The sequence below is a fragment of the Rhagoletis pomonella genome, unplaced genomic scaffold (assembly GCF_013731165.1).
Source record: "Rhagoletis pomonella isolate Grant_MI unplaced genomic scaffold, Rhpom_1.0 Rhpom_scaffold_29280, whole genome shotgun sequence".
Lineage (NCBI taxonomy): Eukaryota > Metazoa > Arthropoda > Insecta > Diptera > Tephritidae > Rhagoletis > Rhagoletis pomonella.
This window is the reverse complement of record NW_023487709.1, coordinates 96-1,212: the sequence shown is the minus strand read 5'-3', so window position 1 is coordinate 1,212 and position 1,117 is coordinate 96. Positions and strand designations below refer to the sequence as shown.

At 34.3% G+C, this 1,117-nt stretch overlaps 1 protein-coding gene across 1 annotated transcript; it reads left to right on the top strand.

Annotated features, from left to right (window-relative positions):
• The first annotated feature begins 26 nt into the window (after positions 1 to 26).
• Positions 27 to 693, top strand: LOC118732817. The gene is made up of 2 exons (XM_036461927.1): positions 27 to 96; positions 202 to 693. The coding sequence occupies exons 1-2, from the start codon at positions 40 to 42 to the stop codon at positions 691 to 693; spliced, it is 549 nt and encodes a 182-aa protein (XP_036317820.1). The 5' UTR covers positions 27 to 39.
• The last annotated feature ends 424 nt before the right edge of the window (positions 694 to 1,117 follow it).

Here is a 1,117-nt window from a genome sequence, read left to right as displayed (position 1 = left end):
TTTTTGAGTCATATTCAACAATACAATTCGGCATTTCAAATGACTTCTTTTGGTGCTACTAACATTATTAGAGATAATTTTATGCCGACGTTTAAGGTAAATACTTAAACAGGATTGTCCCAATCAATCTGAATCATAAAGTATTCTATAGTTTTAAAAATTATTATGCAACATATACCTAAAATTGCATACATGTTGCAGATTCAGGGCCAAATTTATCATCAAGCTGGTTCGTTATTGCCATACCCCGACGCTGATTATCAATTTTTGCAAATTTATTTTATTGGTGATGAAAATCGTGAATTGGATCAACGTTGTGCAATTGCTTTGAATACAAGACGAGAAATTATTTGTGAGCTACAAAGGTTTTTCCATCAGCATAAGGCATTAGTTCAATTGTTCAAAATTGCTCTCGATCGTATGCCATCTGATAATCACAAAATCGTAATAAGGGCTGATAGAACACCTTTTGGAGAGCATAAAAGGCGATTCAATGCACCGACAATTGATGAGGTTGCAATTGTAATTCGTGGTGATCAGTTTCAATCGCGTGATATTATACTTCATCGTAGAAATGAGCAATTGCAACGTGTATCGGAACTTCATCGTAGTTACGACGCATTACAATACCCAATATTGCATTGGAAAGGTGACGATGGCTACCATATCAATATACCAATGATTGATCCATGAACAGGTAAATAATATTTTCAGTGTGTTGACATTTCATCATTTGTAGAAATTTCTTAAGTCACATTTTCCACTTATGCTCAGGTCTACATGTACAGAAAAAAGTTAGTGCCATGAATTTTTATTCTTATCGATTGATGGTTCGTCCACAAGAACAAAATTATATCTTGAGACGTCGTAAACTATATCATCAGTACATCGTTGATATGTACACCAAAATAGAAACAGAACGTCTTAATTTTATTCGTTTCAACCAAGCAAAATTAAGATCTGAACAATACATTCATTTGCAAGATGCGATAGCGAATGATGCTAATATTAATGACATCGGCCGTTTAACTATATTGCCATCTTCATATATTGGTAGCCCACGGAATATGAACGAATATGCACAAGACGCAATGTGTTATGTACGAAAATACGGTCG